At 46.6% G+C, this 27,435-nt stretch overlaps 1 protein-coding gene across 1 annotated transcript in view; it reads left to right on the top strand.

The window, feature by feature from the left end:
* PSAT1 (phosphoserine aminotransferase 1) overlaps positions 1-27,435 on the top strand; it is a 117,398-nt gene that overhangs the window by 22,838 nt on the left and 67,125 nt on the right. The window contains exons 2-4 of the mRNA XM_085633269.1: positions 22,260-22,320; positions 22,836-22,905; positions 23,097-23,302. Of these exons, the coding sequence (XP_085489395.1) occupies positions 22,260-22,320; positions 22,836-22,905; positions 23,097-23,302 (337 nt within the window). The remainder of the gene's footprint in view (positions 1-22,259; positions 22,321-22,835; positions 22,906-23,096; positions 23,303-27,435) is intronic.

Raw genomic sequence — 27,435 nt, 5'->3', positions numbered from 1 at the left:
GCTAACAGTCCTACTTATGTCAACGTATTGCACACCTGAAGCCATCTTGATTGGAATAAAGTGGTAACTCTTAAAACATTTAATTTAAAAAGGAACAAAATGAGGGGGTTCATATTGCCATAGAAAGTATGATTAGTGCTGCAGAAAGAAAAATTGGGGCACATTTTGAGTGACTTCTCAAATCCTCTTCTATTTCATGAAAAAATTCTGACATGCAGACTGAAACATGCACTTTGAATACCAGCAGCAGACTTCCCTGGTGAGCAGTAGCTTTACTACAGTGATCTAATAAGCAACTAGAGTGCTAACATTCTGTATTTTTGGCAAATGTGTGACACATCTGAATGCCTTCTTGATGGAATCAAAGTAAAAAACTGAAAGTATTTCCTACTGAGGAGACTGTAGTAAATGAGAAAATTAGCAAACTTCATAACAAATAAGTCTCCCAAAATGGCCACCAGAGACAAAAGAGCCCAAATGTAGCACAAATAGCACCCAGATGTAGCCCAATGACAGTGTGCAAAACACTTATTTTTTGTGTATTTGCAGTTTTATATAGTTCAGACATGTCCGGTATTGGAGTGCTTTACATGAGCATTGGTTACATCACACAAGATCAAATTCATTTTGGTTGTAGACATGGGGAGATTAAGTGATTTGACCAGAATCACAGAATGTTGAGCTGAAGCAGAAACTCCAACCTGGTTCCCCAGTTGCAAAGTCTGCAGCTCTGGAAGTAACACCACATCTTCTCCCCTAGGTGCAACATTTAATCAAGTGGTCAACTGGATAAAAAAACCTAAAGATTACAAATAATTTAAAAGTTCTTTGTCGCTATTTGAAAACTCAGAAAATATGTCCTCATTTTAGTTTTTCAGAGCACTAACCATAATTTTGATGCAAATAAGACCCTCTCATATATGTAATTTCTAAAGGTAATGCTCTAGGTATTACAGTTTTGATTACATCAAGATGACGTCAGGCGTTCCACACTTTTGTAATAAATATAGAATGTTAGCAATCTAGTTGTTCATTGGGATACTGTTGAGAGGCCAGGGGCACGGACTCTGAAAATTGAAGGCAGGTAGGAGAGTGCAGAGGCAACAATTTGACCACACTGGGCAGGCAGGAAGGGCAGTGGCAGCACAACAGACTATGGAGGGCAGTGGGAAGGGGGGCAGGGGCAACAAACCAACAATACAGGACTGGCAAGAGAGGCTGTGGCAATATAATAGACCATTGTGGGCAGAAGAAAGAGGCAGTGGTAGTACAACCATACATGCCAACAGACACGTTTCAGCCAGGAAACGTCCAATGTTTTAAAGCCAAAATGGGCTTTATTTGATTTGTCTCCTGTCTACAATCTCCTCTTTTTCAATGTAACTCAAAGGGGAAAATCAATACCCCAGTTTTTTTTTCAAAATCTCCCTCTTAACAAGTTCAAAATGTTCGCAAGTATGGTACATTGAATCATGGTAGGCAGGAGGAATTTGGGTAGGGACATGGACTCGGATAACAAAGGACAGGAGGGACATGGAGAGGTACACCAAACTGACCCTACAGGGCAGGCATCCGGATTTGCTGCAGCACAATACACCACACAGGGCATGCGGGACGGGAGTGCAGCACAACAATCCATAGAAAGCAATAGGGAGGGGACAGGACCATGCACACGGACAACAGAGAACAGAGGGGAAAGAGGCATTGGTAGCTAGCTGACCATAATGGACAGACCGAGAAAGCTGCTGCATAACAGACCATAAAGGGCAGGAGGGACGGATCAGGGGCATTACAATGGAACAGACAAGCCATGGGGGAGGGAATAGCGGTCTGCACATGGACACAGAGGGCTGGGGGCAAGGGGGCAGGGCAGGAGCAGCAAGATGACCATGGAGGTCAGGCAGGATGGGCACTAGAAGCAAGACACACAATGGAGAGCAACAGTGAGACTATGATGGCATATACACAGACCATGGAGGGAAGGTGGGAGGGGGTCAGGGGCAGCTAGCTGACCACACGGGGAAGGTGGGAGGGGCCATGGCAGCACAGAAGTCCATGCATGGCAAGCGGGAGGGTTAGTGGCAGCACAATGGATTACCATCAACCGCACCCATAATGCCAACAAGTGGTTCAGCCCTGGCCTTAAAGCCAAGAAAGTGGAGTTACGGCAGGCTGAACGAGCTTGGAGAAGAGCATATTGCTCGACCCAGAGGCTACACTATACCACCATACTTAGCGAATATAAACAAGCCATCATAGCAGCTAAGACAGAATATTTTTCGGGGCGTATTCTAGCCGCAGAAAGCCAGCCTCGTGAGATTTTTGCCACCGTCCACGAGCTGGCTTCATCGGACTTAACATTGCCCAAGATCCCCCCCCCCCTTCCCAGGCCTTATGCGACTCGCTTAATGAGTTTTTCATTGAGAAAATAGTTTGCATTAAAGCCAACATTCCCTCCCCTTCGCCCACTTTCACTCACTTCCAACCACCTGGCGACAACTTGTTTTTCACCTCCATTCCTGCACTGACCAGAGAACCTTTGCCCACTCTACTCAGGCATGTCAAGTCGGGCTCTCCAACTGATATATGCCCGGCACGCATTCTCCGTCAGATATTTGCCGAGTGCCCATCCCCAGTCCTCACTCTCCTGAATGACTGTTTTTTACATGGCCATGTCCCTGCCACTTTCAAGACTGCTATAATTCTCCCTATACTAAAAAAAACCCGGAGCGGACCCGGCCTCCCCGGCAAATTACCAACCCATATCCCTCCTTCCCTATCTGGGCAAGGTAGCGTAACCCAGGCGCTCAGCTCCTTTATAGAGGATAGCAATTATCTCTCACCCTTCCAGGCGGGCTTTCGCCCCCGCCACTCTACTGAGAAGGTGATCATCTCGGTCATGGACCAACTCAGGGAGGGGCTTGACACCAAGATCCCCCAGGCCCTTGTCCTCCTCGACCTTTCCGCCGCTTTCGACACGGTCGACCATTCCATTCTCCTGTCCCGTGTCAGGGCGGCGGGCATAGGGGGACGGGTGCTGGCCTGGTTAGGCTCCTTCCTGGCTGACCGCACCCAGGCTGTCCACCCAGCCGAATTCTTTGCTCCGCCTCGTAGGGTACAATGTGGTGTCCCTCAGGGCTCCTCTCTTTCCCCTCTTTTATTCAATCTTTATATTTTCCCCCTCATATTTGCACTGCAACAAATGGAGGTCACAGTCTACAACTATGCCGATGACCTCAAACTCATTTTTAATTTCTCCTTCCCCCCCCCCCCCCTCACCAGACGTCTCTAGCTTCCAGTCCGTCATGCTGTTTGTCCGGGATTGGATGAATGCGAACCATCTTAAACTAAACCCGGATAAGACAGAGCTGGTGCTGACTGGAGGCAGTGGCAACCCCTGGTCCCCCTCTTTCTGGCCCCCTTCTCTTGGCCTCCCCCCCCCCCCCCCCCCACTCCCTCTCACTCAGCCAAGACTCTTGGTATCACACTCAATCATCAGTTGACACTTCATTCCCACATAAGCGCCGTTGTTTCCTCTTGCTTCCTCTCCCTGCGCATCATTAGGAAAGTCTCCGGTTTTTCTCTCCCTCTGCACTTAAACTGATTGTTATGGCTATGATCCTATCCAAGATCGATTATGGAAACATTATTTATAATGGTGTTCCCGCTTATGCTCTTCAACGCCTTCAACTGGTGCAGAACCAGGCAGCTCGTCTGGTACATGGACTATCTAAATCTCACCATTCCTCTCCCCTTCTCATCGCCCTTAATTGGCTTCCCATCAAACAACGGGCCCTTTTTAAACTTGGCTGCCTTACTTTTCAAGCCTGGGCGGGCACAGCTCCCGTTTTCATCAACTCTGCCATCACCAAGTATCTCCCTTCTAGAGATCTTCGCTCTTCCACCAAATCCCTGCTTGTCACTCCCCGTTTCAAGAAACAAAGATCGGGAGGCCTGAAATTTTCAGTCCTCGCGCCTACCTTTTGGAATACCCTTCCGCTCTCCATTTGCCTCTCTCCCTCCTATACGGAGTTCCGTAAGGCCCTTAAGACCCTTTTGTTCCAGCAAGCTTTCAGTCCTTAGTCCCTCAGCTTCCCGTGCCCCCATACCGCCCAGGACTCCCTCTAGCGCCAAGAAACTGCATAGTGTACGTGCGCTTTACGAATTTCCAAAAATTCAAATGGCTATGATGGGCAAGAAGGAGGGTGCAGGGGCATTCACAAAGGACCATGGAGGATAGAAAGGAGGGTCAGGACCTGGGCACAGACAAGAGAGTTCAGGGGGAAGGGGCCTCACAACAGACCGCGTGGGGCAGGCAGACCGCGCGGAGCAGTTGCAGCACAACACACCAGGGAGGGCAGAAGGGTGTGGCAGTAAAATGGGCCATGGAGGACAGGAGGAAGGGGATGGGGACATGGCATGTGGACAGGCAGGGTGGAGGTGGCAGGTACAGGTTACAGTCATCTGACAATGCTAGGCAGGTGGGAGAGGAGTGGCAGTTTTAACAGAATACTCAGAGTAGTTAGGAGTGGCAGGTCCATGGAACATGGTGGGCAAAAAGGATGGAGCAGGGGCATGCACAAAGACATCGGAGGGCAGGGGAAAGGAGATTAGGGGCAGCAAGGTAAGTACATAGGCTAAGCAGGAGGTCAATGATGGGCCATAGAATTGGGCAATGGAGGGCAGGAGGAGTGGACTGGTACATCATGCTAAATGGAGGGCAGTGGCAGCACATCAGACCATGCATGGCAGGAGGGAGGAGGCTAGTCCATAGATTCAGACAACAGGGGATAGGGAGGAGGTGGATGGGGCAGCAAGCTAACTGTTCAGAGAAGGTGGGTATTAGGAACTTTATTGTTTTTAAAATGTGTATGTACGTACTACTTAAAATATCAACAAGTATGCAGCATAATCTCACTTTTATTCAGGAAGAAGAGGACGTTTGTGAGTGTGACTCCGGGCTCACTTGGCAGAAACACCCCCTGACCCTCCACCCCCCCCCCCCCCCCCCCATCGCAAAATGTAATGCCTGTGAAAAGGGTAGGTGGACGCCGTGTTATATAGAACATAGTCCTCAGAGCACGATTGAAAATGAAACTAGATATAGTATATGGTATAAACTATGCACCAAAAAGTGTGATATAAGATGAACCGGGGCGTGAAATATAATATGCAATACATTGTGCGCAATGACAGATTCATTGGAGAGCGCGAGATAGCACAGGCACTAGCGCGTGCTATGCGATGTGCGCCATGGAGTGTAATATGCACAGGGCAGTGTTGTGTAACCTAACTAGTCTCTGAAGTTGTAATATAAAATAAGTGCTGGGGAGTGTAACATTGCATATGCACTGTGACAAAGATATGGATCCCAGATTGTAATATGTATGGCATAGCGCTGTGCGTTATAACATAGGCATCGAGGAAGGCACGTTAGATGGGGCAATATAACCCGTGCGAAGACAAGTGTGGCATGACATATTCACGGGGTGGTGTTACAGTGCACATGGGCTAGAGAGTGTCATAGCATACGCACTAGCTGGTGGAATACAACACAGAGGTGTGTGGCACTCGGCGGGCACTGGTGGGTGTAACACAGCATTGGGCTCAGCCAGGAGCATGCTGTGACTCAAGTGAGGTTTGTCTCCTTTCCAGAGAGTAAAATAAAAGGTATTACACATGCGGTGGATGTGTGTTTTATTAACCGTGAGGGGGGTTACTTGCATAGTTTTTTCGCATTTTTGTCGAATCCCCTTTGAATGGCTTGGTGTGCGTGTGTATTAAATGTGCCCGTCAATAGCTACCCATGTTTGTATAAATAAACGACAAGGGTGTCTACTTGGCGAGTACCCACCGGCGGGGGTGCCAGGATTAGGCACTGTAGGGCGTCAGCCACGTCAGAGCTTCACTAGCGGTGTAAATACATTGCACGTGGATTCATTGTATGCATAGTTGCCTTTTAATGAATATCACGCAAATCGTCATGGTGATAGGTACATACGGTTTGTCCAGCATGTCCTAGGTGTGTCTATAAATATATTTTTTTTTTTAACAAAGGCTGGCCTTTGGGGATGGGGTCCCCGGTGCCATAAGTGGCCTGAGGAGGGGGGCAACGAAGCCCCCTCCTAAAGAATATATATATATTTTTTTTTTTAAAAGGCCATGACCCGGGGGTTGGAGTCCCCGGGGCCGATTAAGGCCTTGGGAAGGCCAAATGTATTATTTTCAACAAAAAAAATTAGGGTGCAGGCCCTGGGGGATGGGGTCCCCAGGGCCAATAAATTACAAAAAGAAGGGGGGGCCACACAGCCCTCCTTCTTAAAAAATAAAAGACCGGCATCGTGCTGGGGGCCACGCCCCGCTCCTTGCAGCACTCTGCAAACGCGCCCCCTGGCCAGTTGTAAGTTGGGGAATTAATTCCCCCTTAATACGGAGGGTCCCTGAGGGCCAACTAGCCCAACGGGTATCTCCAGTATGTGCCAGGGAGCTGCCTTGCAGACAGGTGTTCTGAGGCCACGCCCCTTTTTACACCTATATGCAACGCAGCTCTGTGGTGCTTACTGGAGGTACCTAGTGGGCTATTTTGCCCCTAGGGACCCTCGGGATTCAAGGGGACTTAATCTCCCAACTTAAAACGGCCACAGGGCGTTTTTACACAGTGGGGAAGGTAGGGGACGGGGCCTGAGGTGACGTGTGCAAACACGCCCTGTGGCGCGTTTTAAGAGGTAGTTTTAATCCCCCTGCCCTATTATATACTAGGGGCTTACAGAGGAGGTCATGCTGATCACAGGGGGACCCCAACGCATAGTGTTCCCTAGTGTATGTAGGTGTTTTCACTGTATTCTGAGTGTCTTAACATAGCACTGGCTCTAGGACTGGTTAGTCAGACTCCGTTACCACCAGTATCCGTCTGAAAAAGTTGAGGGTACAGGATGATTTTGCAACAAGGCTTCTTTCTGCTCTTCTGTTTGTTCTTTCTGCACGTTATCCTTCTTCCTACACTTTTCTTCGTCTTTGAGGACTTCTGTTGCTTCTTTCTGCACTTCTTTTGTTTCTTTCTGTGCATTTTTTTTCTTCTTTCTTCACATGTCCTATCTCTGTAGGCATAGTTAGAAATTAGCATTTAAAAAACCTTTGAAATTCACTGAAAAAAACATAGGTTTCAGGGGCGTTATAGTTAGCTGGACTTTTTACTCGTACATAACCATTGAAATTCCCCGTTATAGTTAGTTGAACTAACTATAACTCGCGCACCCGCAATGCACTGCTGATTACGTCACATATTACATCACTCATGACATGGTCAGTGACATCACTCATGACATCACTGATGACATCTCAAATGACATCTCAAATGACATCACTGATGACATCATCCTTGTGATAGAGTGGCAGACCTCTTCTCCCCCTAATATAACCTTTGATACACACATTAAAAAATAGAAACTAAAATTTTAAAAACAATGGACATACCAATACCAGTTACAACAACCTGTTCAGTAATTCTAAGATCCACATACACATCCACTCATTCACCAACGGTCCTATACATGTACTCTCATCATATGTACTCGTACACCTACACATCCTGTTACACAACGCCACTCACCCATAGAGTTACTCACACACATAGTCACTCATGCTAATAAAGAGTCAAACATCCATTTACTTGCATATACAGTTATACACACACCACCACACTTACTTCTACAGAAACTTACACATACTTAGGGCCAACTGTAGGTAACATACTATTTACCGATTCATAAATACCGAATTTTACCGATTCGGTATTTATGAATCGTTAAATAGTATGTAGGTAAATAATCGGTAATATTTACCGAATCGGTAAATATCGTTTTTTATGAATCGGTAATAATGCATCCCTTCCCATTCATTCCTATGGGCCTGGAGGCCCACAGGAATGAATGGGAAGCCAGTTACTATTACCGATTCGGTAAATACCGAATCGGTAATAGGGGAGGCATTATCATGGGTGGCAGGGTGTCACATTGACACCCTGTTGCACCCCTGATTCGTGCATGTGTGCACATGTGGGGCACATACATGCCCTAAGGGCATGTATGTCTGCCACATGGCACTTTACAAATAGCACAAAAATGCTTTTTGTAAGGTATTCGTCATTTACCATCAACTTGTAGTTGGTGGTAAATAACGAATCCAGACACCAATAATGCACTCACTTGAGTGCCCCCTACATTGCATTTCTGGATTCGGTATTTACCGAATCGGTATTTTACCGATTTCTTAAAATTCCGATTCGGTAAATACCGAATCCAGAAATCGGCCACCTACATCTCAAGTGCCTCAATACCGGTCGGTAACGGGATATTTACCGATTTTCGGCCGTTACCGACCGGTATTGAGGTACCTACATGAGGCCCTCTGTCTTTTATACAATCACTTATAGAAACACATACTTATTCATACAGGAACTCCTTCAGTCTCTCACTCTCACATATACTCACTTATTTGCACCAATAGTCACATATACTAGTTTAAAATATGTAGTTACTCATAAAGACACTATTGAGACAGTCATTCACTCACTAACACACCCATACACACGCTCATCCACCCATACAGTCCTGCACACATGCGGTCTTCAACACATACAAACAGTGAGTCACTCATTCATGCACCTATGCACTACGTAATACCCCCCCACCGAACCATACAGCCACTCAGACACTCGTACTGATACTCAAAAACCAACTAATAACCTATATAGAGACTCATGTAGCTACTCACCAACCCATGCAGCCACTTATACACAAAGTGAGAGACGGATACAGATATTTACTTATTTAAACATTACTCACTAAGCCATGTATTCACTAAGATGCACTTAATCAGTCAGTTATACAATCAATTTTTCATAAACAAATCATCCATTTAGACATTTATATACCCATTTATTCTTCCATCGACCTTGAGATATACATATGTAATTTTCAGAAAAACACACATTCACTGGATGATGTCAGTGGTTTCATTTAAGATGTCATCAGTGATGTCACTGACCAGGTCATGAGTGATGTAATATGTGACGTCATCAGCAGTGCATTGCGGGCGCGCGAGTTATAGTTAGCTGAACTAACTATAACGGGGGAATTTCAATGGTTTTGTACGAGTGAAAAGTCCAGCTAACTATAACGCCCCTGACACCTATGTTTTTTTCAGTGAATTTCTAAGGTTTTTTAAATGCGAATTCCTAACTATAACGTGCCTGAAACCTATGGTTTTCTCAGTGGGAAAAAAAAAAAAAAAAAGATATATCCTACTGGCGGTCGCCAGTAGGTAGTTATAGTTAGGACCACGTTTCCATAGGAAATCCGCAACATTCTATTTTGAATAACTTTTGCGCCGGTCGACGAATCCTTGCAAATTTTTCAAAATAGGTGGGGCGCTACGCTCCGCTCCTACCCTGAAAGTCTCGGGGGGGGATTCGTCCAGCGGGGGCTGAGATAAAAGGGGGATCCCAAAACGCGTTTTTCCCATGCATTTTTCCATAGGACCTTTAGACACAGCTACAGCCCGAACGGCTGAACAGAATTACTTGAAATTTGGCAGAGAGATAGTCCTCAGGTCAAGGAAGTGCCTTTTGTAGGTTTGGTGTAAATCTGTTCAGTAGATTCTGAGAAAATAGCCTTTAAATCAATATATATATCTGAGCCAGCTTACGGTGCGCGTACGGTGGCGAGCGCGATTCTGATTGGCCCTTAGATCTTAGTAAACATTCGATTCGGTCGAAACCAGGAAGCGGCGGCCGCCATTTTCTCTCTCGCACTCTGAGGGGGGAGCTGATAAACAAATGCCAAAAACATATAAAGGGGCTGTTTAGACAGCGCCCATGCACATAACCATGTTAGTTGAGGCAAAAAACGGTAATTTTTTATTTTTCGAAAATTTCGCCGATTACGCTTACCGTACGCGTACGGTAAAAAATTATTAAAAAAAAAAAAACCCCACTCTCTCCACCCCGTGTGCAAATGGTGGCCGTGGGCCACCATTTGTGCATGGCATATAAGAGCACAGCATTTCCCCAACAGATTACCTATCACAAGGAAGCGCATAATATGTCCTCCATGTGCACACGGTGCGCGAAGCGCATCGTGCGTACATGGCCCATCTAGCGTAACGTGGGCACGCGGTGCGCGTAGCGCACCGCGTGCCCACCGTGCGTGCACGGCACTAACTGCGTAAAGTGGGCGCGCGAAGCGCACCGTGTGCTCACTGTGCGCGCACGGTGCGCACCGTTCGCGCACGGAACGAACTGCGTTAAGTGGGCGCGCACGCCACGAATGGCGTAAAGTAACTTGGCATTTAAAAAACCGTACAAATTCACTGAAAAAACCATAGGTTTCACACACGTTATAGTTAGGAATTAGCATTTAAAAAACCTTGCAAATTCACTGAAAAAAACATAGGTTTCACACATGTTATAGTTAGCGGAAATTTTACTGATAAAAAACCAATGAAATTCCCCCGTTATAGTTAGTGCAGGCAACTATAACTCACGCGACCGCAATCTTCTGCTGATGACATATGTGTCTTTATGAAAAAAAAATATTTGTAATATATGTATAGCTAAAAATTTATGGAAGAAGACATGGGCAAATAAGTGTCTAAATACAGTATTAGCATCAGCAGAGGATTGCGGTCGCGTGAGTTATAGTTTCTTGCACTAACTATAACGGGGGAATTTCATTGGCTTTTTATCAGTAAAATTTCCGCTAACTATAACATGTGTGAAACCTATGGTTTTTTCAGTGAATATATATATACACATACATTCCATGTGTGGGCGTTTCATCCTCTATAACCCCCCAACAACATAACTAATGGGGTTAGCTCAATATGTGCCCCTGTAACTTCAGTTAAAAATGTCTGCATCCTATCTATCAATGATTTCAAATCTGGACATGTAGCAAACATGTGAACTATATCTGCCTGTTCCCTCCCACATCGAATGCGTTTGTCCTCATTTACACCACCCCAACGTGCAATTTTAGCCGGTGTATAGTATAAATTGAACATGGTTTTGTATTGTTGCGTTTTCAAATTTGAGGATATTAAAAGTTTTTCGGCTAGGTAAATAGATTCTTGTAAAATATTGCCTTCTGCCAACACTCTCATATTTCATTTATCATTCTGTGCCTCAACATCCTCTTTTTGTAAATCAATAAGTGCCTGATATATGTTCCCAATTTTGCCCCGAGCCATCACAATTTCTAAAAGATTGCTTTTCTCAGCTAAACACAAGATGTCCCTCCTTCTGCAGAAAAAGTCCCGGATCTGCAGGTATTTGAAAAAATCCGATTTAGGAAGATGATATTTAATCATCAATGAAGCATATGTTTTAACACCACTACTGTCTACCAGCAGGCCCAAGGGTGTAATACCTTTGCTTCTCCATCTATTCATGATACCATCTCAAAAAATAGGTGGAAGTAATGCTGCTGCATCCGTGGGTGTGTAATAGTTTATTTTACCAATATTTAGCTGTCTCTTTATTTGGCGCCAGGCCTTATTAGCGGCCTGGAGCACCTTGCAGCGAGTCGTCTTATAATAGCTTGGCTCTAGAATTTAAAAAAGGTTCTTTCTCTCCTTGCACCTAATAATAGCCGATCTATATGATGCACATCCCCTAGGCTTTCGCCATTAGTTCCCACCAATAAAATTCCAATGTGCTGTAATAAACGGGCCCAATAATAAAATTTTAAGTTTGGTACTGCCCATACCCCTCAATCCCGTGGCAGGGTCATACATTTCAGTGCTCGCTGGGGCTTCCCCTGTGCCCATAGAAAACTATTGCAGATAGATTGTAGTCTCTGTATTTGTTTTCTAGTAATTTCAAGTGGTACTGCCCTAAAAAAAAAATAGAGGACCTTTGGGAGCACATTCATTTTGAGGACATTGCATCTTCTCAGCAGCAACAAGTGTAGATTTTCCATCCTATCCAAATCTCTTTTAATCTTGCTAAGAAGAGGTTCCCAATTGATTTTAACCATCGTATCTAGGCAAGCTTTCAAGCGTATTCCCAAATATAAGGCCTCCTTTAGAACTCTCTGCTCACTAAATTGTGTTTGTTCATTACAGATTACCTGTGTCTTGGCTAAATTTAATTTATAACCCGCAGTCCGCCCAAATGTTGCTGCCAATTGTTCCGTCTGCTCCATTGTAATTGCAGGGTCCGATGAAACTATTGCAATATCATCTGCATAAGCAAATAAATCAACCCGCTCCAACCTAGGGCCTAATAGTTGTTCTTTTAATCTATGCTCTAATAGGTTTAGTAACGGGTTGATATATATTGCAAATAACCGGGGGGAGCAGGGGCATCCTAGGCGGGTGCCTCTTGATATAGTTAACGGATTTGACTCTAACCCTAATGTACATATTCGTGCCTTTGGGGATCTGTACATTGTCCTAATTGCCCGAATAAACCCTGCACCAACACCATGCCACCTAAGTGTAGCCCATAAAAATTCCCAATGGACATTGTCAAACGCCTTTTCCGCGTCTAATAATATCACCCCGCATGGCAACTTACGTGTATTGGCAAGATCTAACAATGTTGTTACTCTGCTTATATGGTTGACCGTGTCTCTACCTGGTATAAACCTGTGCTGGTGAACTGGAACCAGGGCATTGATAACCTGCGATAGACTTGTCTCAAATTTTTGCGTAGATTTTACAATTGCAGTTGATTAGGGATATTGGTCTAAATGACCCTGGGAGTGTAGGAGGTTTTTCTTTTTTTTAAAGACACAATGCTTGCCTCATCCCAGGATAACGGAGCAGCCCCTTTTTGTGCATCCTAACACACCGCAAGCATATCTGCCTGAATTTCTGATAGCAATAGCGTATATATTTCTAGTGGGAGTCTATCGGGGCCCTGCAGCTTTTCCCATAGCCAATGAGCCCACAGCGTCTATCCGCTACTGCATTGATATTGGCTCCTCTAATGCCCTCTTATCTTCTTCATCCAAGATTATCCTGTGAGGGTCCTTATATAGCTCCTCCTGACCATCTATACTATGATCATCCTCTGACTACAACTTCTCGTAAAATGTTCTAAACACCTCTAGGATACCCTCTGATGTTTCTATTGTATTCCCTGTCCAGTCCTCAATTGCCACTATAGTGTTCTTAACCTCCTTGCATCTGATCTTTTTCACTAGGCATCTGCCTGTTGTTTCCCCAAACTCATAGCAGTCTTTCCTAAAAAGATGGTATTTTTTGGCAATATCTTTATCCCATTCCTCGTTAATCTTAGACTTGCCCCAAGCCACCTCTGTTTGTGCCTGTGCAATGTCTGCCTTATCACTAACTGCCTCGATTAGTCTACATTCTGAACGACGTAACTCCTCATATAATTGCATCTGATGTTGTCTGAGTTGTTTCTGTATGCGTAGGCCAAAACCCAGTATCTCCCCTCCCCTGAGTCCTGCTTTCATTGCATCCCAGACCGTACCTAATTTAGTAGAGCCGCGATTTATAGCCAAAAATTCTGTCGCCCATTTATGAATATGAGCAACAAACTCCTCATTTAATAATAGTTTTTTTTTTTTGATCTGTGGGACTTTTTACTGCTTGCTGCTTGTGTTTATGAATATGTTTCATGGTCTCACTGTCTACTAGCGGCCGGCCTGAAGGTTGTAGGCCCATACTTGTATATCTCTTGAAATCTGTAATAAAGGTTTCCAAAAAATAGTTTTTTGTCGAAAGAAAATGTACTTCTAGGTCGCATTAAACCAGACATTGCAAGCTTCAGTATGACTAGATTATGATGCGATGTTATACGAGGATAAATCGATATTTGTGCGTCTTTTAGGAGCGTTTTAGCTATAAAAAAGTAATCTAATCTGGTGAGCTTCCGGTGGGGGCACGAGTTATGCGTATACCCTGGTTCGGGTGATTTAGCCTAGGCCATACATCAAGTAGACCATGTTCATGGAGGAGCTGTTGTAGAGCTTTATAAACTTTGGGTTTCTTACCAACATATTTATCTCCTCCGGGCCCTTTATTGATATCTTCAAGTTGAATATTAAAATCGCCAGTCAAAATCACTGGAATTGCCCAATTAGCTAAAACCATATTGAGATATTCAATAACTTGCTCCTCATCATGACTGGAACCGTAGACCGAGCATATTGTGCAATTCTTATTAGCCACAATACATTCCATCATGGCCCATCGCCCATATTTATCTGCAGCTGTTTTACTCGTTTTTAAAAGACGCTTTTTGGACAGTATAGCGACCCCACGGGTAGTGGTCCCTTGTGTGGTGCGCACCTGCATCTCCAAACCAAGCGCTCTCAAATAGTAGTTTTGTTCCAAGGGACATGTGTCTCTTGGATACAAACTATATCGGGTGACATGTTCCTTATTTCGTAGGCTACTCTTTGCCGCTTCCCCCTATCGTTGAGGCCTTCATTAAATGTGCACACTGTTAAACCTGCCATCGACCTGGTTTGGGACACTATATAGACTTACCTGCCCTTCTTGGCTGCCTCTTTCTCCTATCTTTCCTTCGTGAATCCTAAAACGGCTACTGGCTTTTGTTACCAATTTTACCCCCCCCCCCCCCCCCCCCCCAACCCCTCTGGCAGCCTCCCTCCTCTCCAAAGCTTGGAAAGACCTACAGAAAAAAACAATTCACACTCCGTTATCTTAGAGAAGCAGCGCAAACAATTTCAATTTGTTACTTATAGTATCTGCATATGACCATCATTACATGTACATGTGTTCTTTCCCTAGTGCTTAATCTCTTGCAGATAATCTTTCGCCTTCAATTCGGAGGAGAAAAATCTTGTTTTATAGAGAATTTTTAATTCGGCAGGAGCTAGAAGAAATGCTTGTGCCCTCTTCTCTTGAAAAGGCACGATTAGTTGTCTAAGTTGCCATCGTTTTTCCACAGTAGTGGGGCAAAAATCAGGACGAACAAAGAATTCAACTCCTGCTGCTTTCCGCTGTCTGTCTGGCCTACCTAAGTCAAATAGTGCCTGTCTGGCCACATATCAATATAGCTCTAGGTCTTGTATTGGCCTGATTGTGTTTTACTTGGAATGGGAATCTGTGAGCCCTCTGTATCTCAGTTTCCCAGGACCATTGGGCTAGCTCAGGAAATGCCTCGGGGGTGGGGGGGGGTGGAGGGAGGGAAGTTTAACAACAAATTTGCAGGGATCTGCCCCCTCAACCCCTTCGGGTATACCAGGAATTCTTTAGGCCACCTTAGGCGGTTTTCCATGTCCCCGATCTTCCAGGATAAGTCATCCCTATGCGTTGTTAATGCCTCGGTTGTCGTCCTCTGTACCACCATCTCATCCTCTAAGGTGGAAATGCGGGTCTCTGCTGCCGTTATTATTCTTTCCCCGATTTCAGAACATGTTTTGGTAATCCGTCGGACAGAGTTCTGTAATTTTCTACAGGCACCTTGTGTTTTTAAAATTTCTGCCCGACCTTCTTCCCTATGGGCCATCTTTGTCTTGTATATAAGAGTTAGGGAAATACCTCCCGATTGCTCTACTGCCCTTCCCGTGGAGTGCTGGCCTGGATCTACTTGACCACTAGCTTGATCTGATATCTGTGGACCGGTTTTCTTGCGTATAGTCCCGGTAGTGTATATTCTATCACTTCTTCTCAGGGTTTCTTCTACCAAGCATATACTGCTAGTATCACTCCAGCGTCTATTTGATAGGTTGAGGAGATCCTCTGATATCTGCAGGGATGCATCCCCCGAAGAGCTCGAGTGATCTCACAATGAAAAGAAAGGACCATCTATATCTGGCTCTTGTATATTGGTCGCCTCAGTCTCTGACCCAACATTAGAGCCTCCTTTCTGCTCCTGGGGTAGTCCACCATCAGCTGCTGTCACCACTCCCATTTCCGGGCACCCAATTTATCTGGGTCTCCCATTATTGATAGACCCCCACTGCTCTGTCTATTTATTAGACTGTCAGAGAGACCCTCGGATCTCTCCCTCCCTACTCCATTATTTCAGTCAAACTTAGTGCTGTGGCCCCGCCTTGTGCCTCGCTCACCTCCACAGAGTTTGCCAATGTCTCTGCCCCCTCAGCGGTGTCGGTGCTTTGATTCTGCTTCCCTCCTCGCTTCGCCGCCAGAAATATTGCAGGGGTGACTTTCTTTTGGGCCTCAGCATTGCCTGCTGAACCATCTTTTGCAGTCTATCCACCTCGTTGTTTGTTTGGATCGTTTTGGTCGCTTTCCACGGCTTTGCTGAGTAGCGGGGCATTTACCCCAACAGCTCGCGTCTTCCCTGCTCGCATCTTACCTGCTCTCGAGTTCTTCGGAGACATCCCTTCTTGTATTCCAGCCAGGCCGAGGGTGTATCCACGCAGCACCAGGAGCCGCCGTAGAGCACACCAAACACCGCAGGACCGGGATCGCAGCAGTCGGCCACAGAAAGATGCCGCGAGGTAAGGAGCGCCCACAGCATTCCACGATATCGGTATCTTCACTCCTCTCTCACTCAGTCTCCTTATTCTTCTCTACTAGGCGTCTCCATATGTCCGTATGTCGATCCGCTTTGCATCAGAGGGAAGACACGGACGGTAGGCAACGAGCGCTCACTCGGCCGAGTGACCAGCCGCCATCTTGCCAATCGTATGGCTCCATCCTGATTCGGATATTACCAGTTCCTGCTCCCTGAGGGCCCACTGTTGCTTATTTTGTCTGAGTGCACCTTCATATCTTCTACCAAAGGTCAATATACGCCCGCTGGCATAATCTTCTTTGTCCTTCAAGGACTTGAGCTTCTTTTTCTGCTTTACCTCGCCCTCGTATTTGTCTGATCTCTGCTCCATCAGTTAGTAAAATCTTCACCTCCTCTTGCGGCAGGTGTTTACCTAAGGTCTCCTTGATCGTGTGTTTTTTTTTTTTTTTTTTTTTTTTTTTCTTTTTCTTTTCTTCACACACTTGTTCAAGCTCAAGGTTGGCGTATCTGGAAAGTAAGCCCATCCTGTTTTTACACGTAGAAGCCATAAATGCTGACCATTCTTCGAGTAATTTAGGGGTGGGGATTTTGGTATATAGGTGTTGTGAGATTTTGAAGACCCTTTGGGACCCTGCCCACCTTAATGTAATTATTCAGGGAAGTTACCTCCTACCAGCTGTTGACTCCTTCTTGAGATGCTTCTCATAGTGGAATAGCAATGGTTTCAGGTTTCTGCCTCTCTGGTCCTCCCTCTACAGTCGAGGTTGTGCTCTCTGATATTCCAGAATCCTCCTTGTTAATTGACTGTGCGCTGCCTCTGCCTTACCTGGGCGCGTCCCACTCCTTGCTGCGTAGCCTGCCACAAGCTCCTCTTGGTTCTGAAAGTATTTGTGTTCAGGCATACAATCCTACGCTGCTGGCCGTATAAATTACGGCGGGGAGCCCCTGCCACAGCCGTGCTTAAAGAGAAATCCAAGACGCGGCAGAGTCAGTCGGCCCCTGTGCGCTTAGCGGCACACAGTTGGTCAGCGCTCTACCTGCCACTTATCGGTCATGTGATTTCAAAGAGCAATAGTTTAACAGATCCGGGAAGGTTATCACTGCTCACATAAGAATTCCTTGCAATCAGTCAGCCACGTCCACCAAGCTGGACCGGTGCGAGTTACGGGATTGTGCTTAATTAAAATCAGAATGACAACATTCTGCTGTTGAATAAAGTGGCCGTCCTCACAATGAGAAGTCTCTTTCAGTGTTGGAGACTACTACAGCCATTGGACTCAAAGGGCTTCAGCCTCCCCCGTCGTGTGTGGCAGCCCGGGATGAGACAGCTTCCCAGGCACACACACAGCCGCATCCGAGCACTGCACAGGTCTTTAAAAGACTATTTGCATGTTAATGAGGCCTTGCTGTTGTTTCACCCCTTCTAAGAGCCTCTGCAGCCCCACTCTGCCTATTGCTTAAAGATTCAGCCACCCCCCCAATCAGCTCTACTCTGCCTATTGCTTAAAGATTCAGCCCCCCCCAATTTTTTCTTAGCCCCCCCCCCCCACGAAATTTGGCTCAAGTTGCGCCTCTGACTACAGTGTAATATGTGCTTTTGCATAAAAGATGTATTTTGGCATGTAGGCAACGCTTATTTTCATACAGTGTGCGCATTCATACAAAAACATTAATAAACATGTATCTTTGGCCTTGGTTGTGGAGAGCTTTGTGTGCGTGGGTGAGGAGTCGGAACGTGATTCTCTTGCTGACTGGGAGCCAGTGCAGGTTTCTCAGGTGTACGGAGATGTGGCTGTGTCGGGGAATGTCCAGAATGAGGCGTGCTGAGGCGTTCTGGATGCGCTGGAGTCGTTTCTGGAGTTTGGCTGTGGTTCCGGCGTAGAGGGAGTTGCTGTAGTCCAGTCGGCTGGTGACGAGGGCCTGGGTGACAGTCTTCCTGGTTTCGGTGGGGATCCACCGGAAGATCTTGCGTAGCATGCGTAGGATGTTGAAGCATGATGCGGAGACGGCGTTGACTTGTCTGGTCATGGAGAGGGAGGAGTCCAGGACTAAGCCCAGGTTGCGTGCGTGGTCTGTTGGTTTGGGTGCGCTGCCAAGGGCAGGGGACCACCAGGAGTCGTCCCAGGCGGAGGGTGATGATCCCAGGATGAGGACTTCCGTCTTATCTGAGTTCAGTTTCAGGCGGCTGTTCGTCATCCACTCGGCTACGTTTTTCATCCCTTCGTGTAGGTTGGTTCTGGCGGTGGCGGGGTCGTTGGTGAGGGAGAGGATCAGCTGGGTGTCGTCGGCGTAGGAGATGATGTTGAGGTTGTGTTGGCGTGCGATGGCTGCGAGGGGGCTCATGTAGACGTTGAAGAGGGTGGGGCTGAGTGATGATCCTTGTGGTACGCCGCAGATGACTTCGGTGGCCTCGGATCTGAACTGGGGTAGGCGGACTCTCTGTGTTCTTCCGGCGAGGAAGGAGATGATCCATTCCAGTGCCTTCTCCTGGATACCGATGTTGTTGAGGCGCTGCACTAGGGTGCGGTGGCAGACCGTGTCGAACGCCGCGGAGAGGTCCAGGAGGATGAGGGCCGTTGTTTCCCCGTTGTTGAGCAAAGCTCGGATGCCGTCGGTGGCTGCGATGAGGGCGGTCTCGGTGCTGTGGTTGGCCCGGAAGCTGGACTGCGAGTGGTTGAGGGATCCGTTCGTCTCGAGGAAGGCGGCCAGTTGTCTGTTGACGGTTTTCTCGATGACTTTGGCCGGAAAAGGAAGGAGTGAGATGGGGCGGTAGTTTTTGAGGTCGGTGGGGTCCGCTGATGGTTTCTTCAGTAGGGCGCTGAGTTCGGCGTGCTTCCAGCTCTCTGGGAAGGTGGCGGTGTCGAAGGAGGCGTTGATGATGTCCCGCAGGTGGGGTGCGATGAGGGAGTCGGCCTTGTTGAAGACGTGGTGAGGGCAGGGGTCGGTTGGAGATCCTGAGTGGATGGAGTTCATCGTGCGGATGGTGTCTTCGGTGTTGACTGGGGTCCAGGCGCGGAGGGTGGTGGTGGGGGGCGTTGTTCTGGTCGTAGGGTGCGTTGGCTGTGTGCTGAAACTGTTGTGTATGTCTGCGATCTTGCTGTGGAAGAACGAGGCGAGCGAGTTGCAGAGGTCTTGCGAGGGCGTGATGTCGTTGTTTCCGGCGCTGGGGTTTGAGAGCTCTTTGACGATGTTGAAGAGTTCCTTGCTGTTGCGGGCGTTGTTGTCCAGTCGTTCCTTGAATGCGGATTTCTTGGTGGCGTGGATAATCTGGTGATGTCTTCGAGTGGCGAGCTTGAGGGTGGTCATGTGTGTAGTTGGGTCTCTGCGCCAGGCTTTCTCGAGGGCCCGGCAGTTCTTCTTGGAGCTCTTTGAGTTCGTCGGTAAACCAAGATGCTTTCTTGGTGCCGGGTCTGGCGGGGGGGGTCTTCAGTGGAGCGAGGTCGTCTCCGCAGTTGCTGATCCATTTCGTGAGGTTGTCGGCGGCTTGGTTGGGGTTCGCTGATCTGGTGGGGGGGGTTCTGGCTCAGGGATGTGGTGAGCTGGTCGGCAGTGATCTTGTTCCAGCTTCTGCGGGGGACCAGTTGCAGGTGGTGGTGAGTCGTGGTCCTGCTGAAGTGGACGCAGCTGTGGTCTGTCCAGTGGAGTCCGGTGGCGTGGCTGAAGGTGATGTCCTTGCTGGAGGAGAAGACTGGGTCGAGCGTGTGGCCGGCGTAGTGGGTGGGGGTGGTCACCAGTTGCTTGAGTCCGAGGTTGGCGAGGTTGTCCAGCAGGGTGGTGGTGTTGCGGTCGTTGTTGTTCTCCAGGTGGAAGTTGAGGTCCCCGAGGAGGATGTAGTCAGCGGAGGGGAGGGCGTGCGGGCTGATGAAGTCGGCGATGTCTTCGCTGAATTGTGTGCGAGGTCCCGGGGGTCCGTAGATGAGGGTGGTCTTGGGGTCGGTGTGGATCTGGAAGTGCAGGTGTTCGGCGGCTGTGAGGGTGTCTTCGGAGTTGGTCGTGATGCGGATGGTGTTCTTGTGGACGATGGCGATGCCTCCTCCATTCTGGTTGGCGCGGTCCCTCCGGGTGATCTTGTATCTGTCCGGGATGGCGATGGCGGGTGCTGAGGAGGCGTTCATCCAGGTTTCCGTGAGGAAGGCGACGTCTGGGCATGTGGCGTCGAGCAGGTTCCAGAGTTCCACTGTGTGCCTGTGGACAGAGTGGGTGTTGAGCAGGATGCACTTCAGGTGCTTCAGGTGGTTGCTGTTGGTGCTTGGCTTGGCGGGTGCGGTACGGGTCCGGATGCAGGAGAACTTGCAGGATTGGCAGGTGAAGGGTCCGTGGGTGCGTCTTGGGGTGGCTCTGCAGCAGCCGAGTGCGATGAGAGTGGCGGCGTTGTAGGTCTTGCGGGTGGGCTGGCATCTGCGGGGGCCAGGGGGTCTGGCGCTGGGCGCGGGCCAGGCGCGGACTGGCGCAGATGGGCTTGCCAGCGGCGCGCCCGCTGCGCACGTCCGCTGCGCGGCCTCTATATGAGTGGGAGAGGGAGGGAGGAGCAGCTGGGAGGTGGGAGCGGGGCGGCCAATAGGGTGCGAGGGGGCGGAGCTATGGGACGCGGCGGTGGGAAATGGGCGGCGAAGGGGGAGACGCGGGGAATGACAGAAGAAAAAAGGGACACAATCTGGGCACCAAAGGAGAGGGGGACAATCAAGGCAGCAAAATACACAGGTACAGTGGGGGAGAATCACTCACTCGTGGGTACAGAAGAGAAGGAGGGCACAGTCACTCTAATGCAGGCAGACACAATGCAGCAGCGGTCAGTGGTCACACAGGGGGCTGCGTGGCGGTGAGGGGAGCGACCTGCCTGGTAAATAGACCTGGAACAAAGGGTGGTCTTTAACATGCGTGAACATGAAATAAGTTAAAGCTGGCAAGAAAATCTAATTTTGCAAACTTTTGTTAGTAAGCTAAAATACACCCTGAAAGTGCCTCATTTAAAAAAAATAAAAATAAATGTATGATGTCACTAAATACAGCTTTGGCTTTCTGTTGCAGACTGAGTTGTAACTAATACTTTAAAATATTCTTCGAGTAGGCTTTGAGTTTGCCCTTATGCTTATGAGTGGAGCGCATTTATGTCTGTCAGTTTCTTATTTCTTTACCCACCATGGTATTTAGCACAGAAGTGCATGAGCTTCTCGTTTTCCTAATACTCTCTCCCCTCCCCCCTCCCCCCACACACACAAACGCCCAAGTCATCCTCTGCCACAGAGGGAGGTGTATTCTGCTCTCTCCAGTGCACATGTGCGCTCGGTGCCTTCTCCTCTCTCTGCGTGCTTTGCCAATACTTGTCTTATTGCAGCAGCATTTGCAATGTTAGTAGCAGTAGTCAGCCATCTTTGAATGGGTTAGTATTTTCTATATTTCCCAGATGGCTGTCTCATTGCATTTAGCACATGACAGACGGCCAACTTAGAAGTATAGAAAATACCATTCCATAATAGCCATCCTGTTGCATGTAGCATAACATGGCAGCCAACTTGAAAGTATAGAAAATCCCATTCCAGGATCTCCGGCTACTGCTATTAGTTTTGTCAATACAGGCATCATTTTACCAGCATTGGTAATCCCAATAGTAGCAACCAGCAAGCACGCCAGAGTGAGCCCAGGTGTCAATTATTTTTTTGCCTATTTTGCAACTTGCAACACAAACTGCAATTTTACTCAATGTGTGACCCAGTTGCTACAGCAAATTACTTTTGATATTTGAGATTTGACTTTGATACTGTTTGACATCCTACAGGTTCTGCTTGAAGCACAGAAGGAACTGGTGAACTACAGAGGACTTGGTATTAGTATTCTGGGTAAGCATGTCAGGCAGTATCTGTTCAATTTGTTTTTAATCATTATTCCAAATTGGTCTGGTAAATGCTTCAGATAGAAGAAAATGGGTGCTTTCCATTTTTCCAAAAAAATAACCTAGTGATACAAGATTATTTGTTGCATCCATTTTGTGTGGCACCGCAATGTGTTTGTATTGGTGTTTTGCGTTTTCCCTCCACTGGAGGAGCTGTATGTTCCTGGTGCCCTCTGGCTTGAACGGGGCTGAAAGGGGTTATCCAATAGCCCGTCGTTTGGAAGGCAAAGTCATTCCTTTGTCCGATGTTCTTCTCGCTCCTGACATTTGACTTCTCTTAGCATTGGATTGCCAAAGGCGATCAGATATTGTGAGGCTTCCTAAATTTGGTAAGGCTGGCAGACACGATTTGCTAGTAGGGAGGAGGCTGTTGGTGGATAAAGGCTTGTGGAGATGAACTGAGGAAGGATACTGAAATTTGAGTCACTGGAATACAATTATTTTATCTTGCTTTTTATTCAGAAATGAGCCACAGATCATCGGATTTCACAAAGATTCTCAACACAAGTGAAAACCTGCTACGTGAATTATTGTAAGTTTACTTTCGGTGAATGTGATCTCTGTTTCATACTCCTGCTTAGTAAACATAAAATGATATGTTTACATAGCTGTGAATTGCCTAATCCTTGTTGCTACTGTGTGAAGTGCAAGTGAGGCTTTCTTGAATTCCATGTTTCTGTTCCTTTACTAATGGAATGTATGTTCTTCTTCTCTGTACCACAGGAATATCCCAGAAAACTACAAGGTCCTTTTCCTGCAGGGGGGTGGATCGGGCCAGTTTTGTTCAGTGCCCCTGAACCTAATCGGCTTGAAGGGAAGCAGATGTGCAGACTATGTCGTCACTGGAGCCTGGTCTGCTAAAGCTGCTCTTGAGGCAGAGAAATATGGAAAAGTGAATATTGTTCACCCTAAACTTGGAAGTTACACAGGTATATCTCTCTTTGAACACATATATCTAGTCTGAGATGTGATCATCACATCAAAGCAATGGAATCTTACTTTGTTGTTGCATAATGTTCCTCTGCTAATTCGTTATAAAAGCGGTTACTTGCAAGTAACGCCTTTCTCTGATTTCTCTCGGTGGATTCAAGCTCTCTTGTTGAATAATCAAACCCCCCAGGGTGGGGGGGGGGGGAGATTGGTAAGATCGATTCTATATGCCATTGTTCTGCCCAGCATGAGCCATTGCACCTCTGTCCAGTAGTTGGCAGTGGGATTGTGGAACACACAGGTGGGCACACTATCTTTACATACATTGTGGCTATTCTCTAGGTCTGAGGAAGGGGCTTGTGTAATAAAAGTGTATGCTCTGCGAGGATCGCTTTATAAGGGATTAAATTAGCATGCATATGTGACTTCAAAAAATGATCTGTGGAATTCAGTAGGTTACATACCTGAGTCTGCCCGCCCTGTTTTCTCCCTTTTTTTTTTTTTTTTTTTTTTTACAAAAGGTTTCTTAGTTGTATATTTTTCATCCTAGACTATTTGAGTTAATTTGCCGGCAAGAAATCCCATGTATTGAGTGAGGGTGAGGTTTTAAATGTGTTTTTGTCAATAAAATCCCTTGATTCATTTACTGCTTATGCATTTGATCCCCTGTTTATCACTAGTCGCGGTACTATGATGAATGTGCCCTTATAATAGGGAATGTGGGGCTGTAATGATAAATAATTGCACTTCGTGATGAGGATGAGCCTTGGCTGTAATTTACTGAGGATACTGCTATCTTTAAGAATTAGCCTGCAATACTGAACATAATTAAGAAATAATCAGAAAGTGGCGCCTAATTTTTTGGGTTGGTCTGCTCTCCACCTTTAGGAGCGTATTTGTGGAAGACCGTGTAGAGTTGCTACTATATTTTGAACAAGAGGTGATTGGCCTAGCTTACATTGGCGGTTCCACCTTTAGGGCGTAAGAGTGCCACCCCGCCTGCTGCGAGTGCAGCAGCAAATGTAAATTAAATAAAATGGTCATTAACATTTTTTACAAAGTGAAGTGCCACTGTTTCACCTGGAGTATGAGGGCGGAGGCGGGGCTATTCCTGCTGCTGATTGGAAGCAGGAATGAACTGCATAAAGTGAATGTCGGATTGGCCAGCTGTCTTGCGACTGACTCGTACATGCGCACTTAAGATCACACCAGTCTGAGCTGTATAACAGCCAGGCAGACTGGAGACACAGGCTCCTAGTCTTAAAAGGAGCACTGCGTTCGCCTGCTTCAACCAATGCTGGTGCTTCTCTCATGCTGAAAATGATCTGATAGCATCTCCAGGATCAGTTAGTTTTGCTGACTATTCACCCTTTTAAGGGAATTGGGCACTTCTGAGTCACCTCTGTGGCTTCTGGGAACACCAATTGTTGCTGGTAAATACCAACGTGGTTTTGGAAAATCTGAACTGCAAATTTGCTTCAACTGCCGTCCCCTCACCTCACTCCCAAAATGCGCCAGTGCCATGGAAACCGGCAAAAAATAAATAACCTTGTACGGCCAAGTGCTGCATGGGGGGGGGGGGGGGGGCTTCCAGATGTTGGGTGTCTAGGATTGGTATGTTCTCAGAAATGGTGGGCAGGTAGCTTCCGAGACATGGATACAGGACCGTTAATGTGGCAATTGAAGCCGCCAGGTGAGAGTGAACACTTACTGTAGGGCTAACCGCATCGATGAGGGGTCTCCAACTCGCTGCATGTATAATACAGATCTATACACAGCTCACTAACCTCCAGTAATCAAATGGACTTTAACAGAGCGCTGCCTCTGAGGCAGATAAGCGCTAGGAACTCTGAATCAAGGCCTGGAAAGAGCCTGCTGCTTAGAGTCCTCACATGTGATTTCTGGGATGAGTGAGTACTGCAGCTCTACATTCTACGAAGACACCAAACAGATGGTGTCCTGTGTCTTTTGGGGTCTTTCCCTGCACATTCTAAACATCAGTAAGTACTTTTGTTATCACATGGACGTTTTCAGGTTTAAAAAAAATAAATATTTAAACAAAGTACCTTTTTCAAACGAAGTAAAACTAATTTGACGAGGGTACAGAGCTATAAAGTGTATCCTGTTGGCCCTGAGACCTGCTGTGGTTCTTTGAATTAGCCACGTGTAGTTTACTTGAAAAATCCACAAAAGATGTCGTTGAGTTTCTAATTCTGGATCTACTATGTACACATTGTGTGATCCTTGGATAATTACTTTAGATCTGAGTACCTTGGTTTCCTCCTTTTCATAGAACTGGGAGGCCATAGAATACATCGATTTCGCAGGGTGTGAAAAAATAAAAGCTCTGTGACTAAGGAAGTACTGTCACTTTGTGAGCACAGTGCTAGGTTTGTCAGGGGAAAGGATACAAGAGTCATTTGTACTTGGGCAGATAGAACAAGACGTGTTATGTATATGTCATAACATTGAACTGCACATCAGTAGGCTAATGCAAATTATCTGGCGAGATGTTTGGTTGTGTGTCGAGGCCCAATAGCAGGGGATGGCTCACAATATCCTCACCATCTCCCTATGGGGGTGCGTTAGGACATTCTTCCACTTTCCCTCCCTTTGGTATTTGCTACTATGTTGGACTTGGAAAACACAGGATCCTGTTGCACACTACACAGTTAGTCTCATGATGATGTCACACGCGTGGCACATTTTGGTGTAGCGCTCCTGCGGGGTGCTGAAGGCAATGCTAGTTTCTCACAGCGCCTCAGTCGGTCCAAAACGTGTTCAGAATACATGGCCATCTAATCCTTGGCCTTTTTACAGAGAGAGCACATGGCAGTGGTCACATATTCAAGCTGTAATTGTGTATGATGGAGGTCGCCCATCATTGGGGTACACAGTCTTTCAAATAATGAAAAGGTGAAAGTAAAGGAAAATGCGGTGCTCGCTACTCAAAAAGTAACTTTTTATGCTTCAACACTTTCAACTGTCACTAGCTGCCACTGCTAACTTCAATCAAAGACAGCAAACTTAGACTTGTTTGTAAATTACACAAAGTGACAATCTCCCTCCCATGCCTTCCACCCATATCTGCTGGATAGATTTTGAAATTCTCACAATGCAGGTGTGAAGTTAAAACGTGGATAGGAAATGTGAGACCAGGTTATTCAAGCCAATTAAATTTGGATTGAGGGGGGGGGGCGGAATCGAAAAATATATACCAGAGTTCCCACAGTTTGTTTCGAGTACGAGGCGAAGATAGGGACACGGACTCCGAGTTGGTGCGTGATTTCTTTTTATTTAGATAAGCAGGCGCTTCGGCATGACTCATTCGCCCAACATGGGCTATATATATATATATATATATATATATATATATATATATATATATATATATATATAACATTTTCATGGACTTTCAGTTGATCCATTTTGCACAGCCATAATGGAGGAAAACTATGGAACATTAAAGATATCCGCCTTGATGTAGTTTCCAATATAGTTAGATGAAAATGTACATTTATCAAGAACAGTCTGCTTTCTGTATTTAGTATAGAGTACTGTGCGGAGTGACCCATAAGTGTTACTGGCTGGGAACAGGAAGACCGTGCAAGGGAAATTCAGAAGGAGGATGATTAGTGATATTATAGTATATATGCAGATATGCAGAGCGCTAATATAGCCTTATAGCCCGCCGTAGCGGCTATACCAGCTATCAAAGGCCCGCTGCAGCGTTAAAGGCCCGAGCCGAAGGCGAGGGACTTTAACAAAAGCAGCGGGACTTTAATAGCGGTATAGCCCTGCTACGAAGGGCTATAAGGCTATTAGAACATTCTGCCACTAGAGGGCAGAATGTTCTAACAAATTAAACAAAGGCTTCTCGAAGCTCGGAGATTTAAATCACCTCAAGCTTCGAGAGGCTTTTGTAAAACATTGGAATGTTGCTCTGCGGGCCTTTACCGGCCCGTAGAAGCACGGAGCACTGCATTGTCTACAATGGAGTGCTCCACATTCCAATGTTCTAATATATTTATTAACCCAGTTGAGTGTAGGGCAGGACCATGACTCATGAGAATGGAAGCCTCTAGTGAGTCATGATGGAACTCCCCACACTCAAAAAATTATAACCAACAAC

Source organism: Triturus cristatus, chromosome 2_1 (assembly GCF_964204655.1).
Source record: "Triturus cristatus chromosome 2_1, aTriCri1.1, whole genome shotgun sequence".
In the NCBI taxonomy this organism is placed as follows: domain Eukaryota; kingdom Metazoa; phylum Chordata; class Amphibia; order Caudata; family Salamandridae; genus Triturus; species Triturus cristatus.
This window is presented reverse-complemented; position numbering and strand designations above follow the sequence as displayed.